The sequence below is a fragment of the Austrofundulus limnaeus genome, unplaced genomic scaffold, assembly GCF_001266775.1.
Source record: "Austrofundulus limnaeus strain Quisiro unplaced genomic scaffold, Austrofundulus_limnaeus-1.0 Scaffold287, whole genome shotgun sequence".
In the NCBI taxonomy this organism is placed as follows: Eukaryota; Metazoa; Chordata; class Actinopteri; order Cyprinodontiformes; family Rivulidae; genus Austrofundulus; species Austrofundulus limnaeus.
Window position 1 is genome coordinate 651,740 of NW_013952689.1, and position 2,383 is coordinate 654,122.

The 2,383-nt window shown below is 40.5% G+C and overlaps 1 protein-coding gene across 3 annotated transcripts in view; it reads left to right on the forward strand.

Annotated features, from left to right (window-relative positions):
- shprh (SNF2 histone linker PHD RING helicase) overlaps positions 1-2,383 on the forward strand; it is a 52,028-nt gene that overhangs the window by 16,812 nt on the left and 32,833 nt on the right. For all 3 annotated transcript variants that reach the window (XR_001311285.1, XM_014021305.1, XM_014021306.1), the window contains exon 14: positions 1,432-1,553. Coding sequence is in view for 2 of the 3 variants with exons in the window: in XM_014021305.1 (XP_013876759.1) it covers positions 1,432-1,553 (122 nt within the window). In the remaining variant the exon portion in view is untranslated. The remainder of the gene's footprint in view (positions 1-1,431; positions 1,554-2,383) is intronic.

A 2,383-nucleotide genomic window follows, 5' to 3' on the forward strand; every position in this document is an offset into this window, starting at 1 on the left:
CTTGGGTTGTTACCAACATCTGGTGAAAATTTCATGTCATTAGCACCTCTAGTAATATATTTACTGAGAAAAATGGTGACTTGTTCAATACTTATTTTACCCGCTGTACTTATACTGGAGCTAAACCCAAATGAATAATGCTTTTTATTTAGTTATTTGTAATGTTTTTCTAACATTAAACATTAAAACTGAATTTTGTGAAGTTATACCTTGAAAAAACAACTGAAGTAATGTGATATAAAACTAGACTGTCTCATTTCACAGCCATTTATCCAGCCAACATGAGCGGCCTACGGCCCACACAGACTGCAGCCACTGTCGGCCGCGGTCTACGTCAGCTGCAATCCATGAATTGAGACACAGCCTGTGAAATAAAAATCCTACTTTGTGGTGTTTTTTTTATACTAACTGAATTGTAAACAGTATCGCACAGGACATGACAGGTATCCAGAGCCTTAAAACATATTACTATAAAATAAAAGTAAAACAATGGAGTCCTGGCCTCAGTATTTGGATCATTGGATCCAGATGCAACATAGAAAGCAACACAGAACAAAATGGCATCTGAAAGTCATAAAACAAATAAACACACCAAATAAATCAAATGTGAAACCCTCAAACTTCACAATGAGCTGAGTGTTGGTGTGAGTAAGGATGATTGATATATAATGAATAAACTAAAGGCTTTTCAGAGTTTTGGTCACCCAGCTGATCTGGATTAAACAGGCAGGTCTTTGCTTTTGAACCATTCAGGCTTTGTTTGGTTTAGTGTTTAAAGTGTAGCTTTACTTGCTTCTTTTCTCTTGTGGCTGTTCTCTAAAGAAAATGTGCACCTGCTCTGGCAGTAGCTTTGATAAACCTGTCATCAGTTCACTATTTCCATCTGAACCAAACATCACAGTACAAATCATCAACGGACACTTCCCTGACTTTGTTCTGTCTGAAAGCTGCTTCTGCATATTTCCTTTATTTTTGTCATCTTCTGTTACTTTTGGCTTTTAGCTGTTGTTGTGCTTTTACTTTAAACTCCCATATTGTCACTTTTAAGCTTTTAGTTACAGTTTTGCTCATTTAAGCTTGTTGTCACTGTTGATTAATATTTATTGTTACAGTTCTGCTGCTTTTAGCTTTATAACGTTTTGGCTCATCTCAGCTCGTCTTCCATTTGTTTGAACCTAACCAACTCACTTTCAGCTTCTTCATGATTCAGGGCTTCAGCTCTTGTCACACTGAATATTCACAAAATTGCTAATCTTTCTCATTACCATTCCAGCTAGCCTTAATAGTCTGTAAAAGTAATAGACCATAGCACTGTTTTGATCATCAGTACAGCCTTGATTTGTTTATGTCATGTTTTGTTTTGGTGTTTATGTAAAGCTCACTTGTTCGGTGTCATTTGCACTTGATGGTTTGGTGTTCCTCTTCTCCCAGCACCATGACAATGGAGGAGCTTCTCAAGTCCCTGCAGAAGAAATGTCGAGTGGAGTGTGAAGAAGCTCACAGACAGCTGGTGTGTGCTCTCAATGGCTTGGCTGGAATTCACATCATAAGAGGTAGAAACCCTTATTTCTTCCTCACTTACCTAAACTCATTTCACAGCTTAACCCTAAACTTAACCCCGAACCACCAACAGCGTTTCCCGTCATCGCGACTAGATTCAGGTCCCCATAAGTACCAGTCAGGTCTCTCTAAGTAGCCTTAGGTCCCCACAAGTAGGTGTGTATGCTAAAAAAACTGTCCAACGATTAGAGATGTGACGTTCGTGAACGATCCGAATCTTTTGAACGATCCGAATCTTTTGAACGGCTCTTTACAACGAACGATAGGAACCGAGTTGCGGGCAGTAACGAGCCATTTGTAGTTTTATTTCTTTTTTTCCTCATATAATCTTTATTTTTTCAAACTTAAATCGCTCCCGCTTTGCTTTTTCATGGAAAACAGGCAGAGTTGTGGAGTACAGAGGCTCATGGGAATGGGGGAGGGGGGTTTCCGCTTGAGAAACCACATGGTTCCAAACCCACGTGACGGGACTACGTCATTACATACGGCTACATGATGACATAATACATTCAAAATCGAACGGCTCTTTTGAACGGCTCTATGAAACAAACGGCTCCCCAAGATCCGGACCACTTCAAAGAGCCATTTATCCCATCACTACCCACGATGAAGGGAATACCTGCCCGCACACACTCCACCACTACCGCGCACACATAGGCCTGTCGCGATAGTCAATAAATCAATTAATCGCACGATAACTTTTTTTGAGGTCGGTAAAAAAAAGACACCGATAAGTTTCATTTTCCTGCTTGTTTGTTTACTTCGTCTCTCTCCCTCTCTCTGCTCCGCTGCACAGGGGGCTCCGCTGACCCCTCCCCTCCTG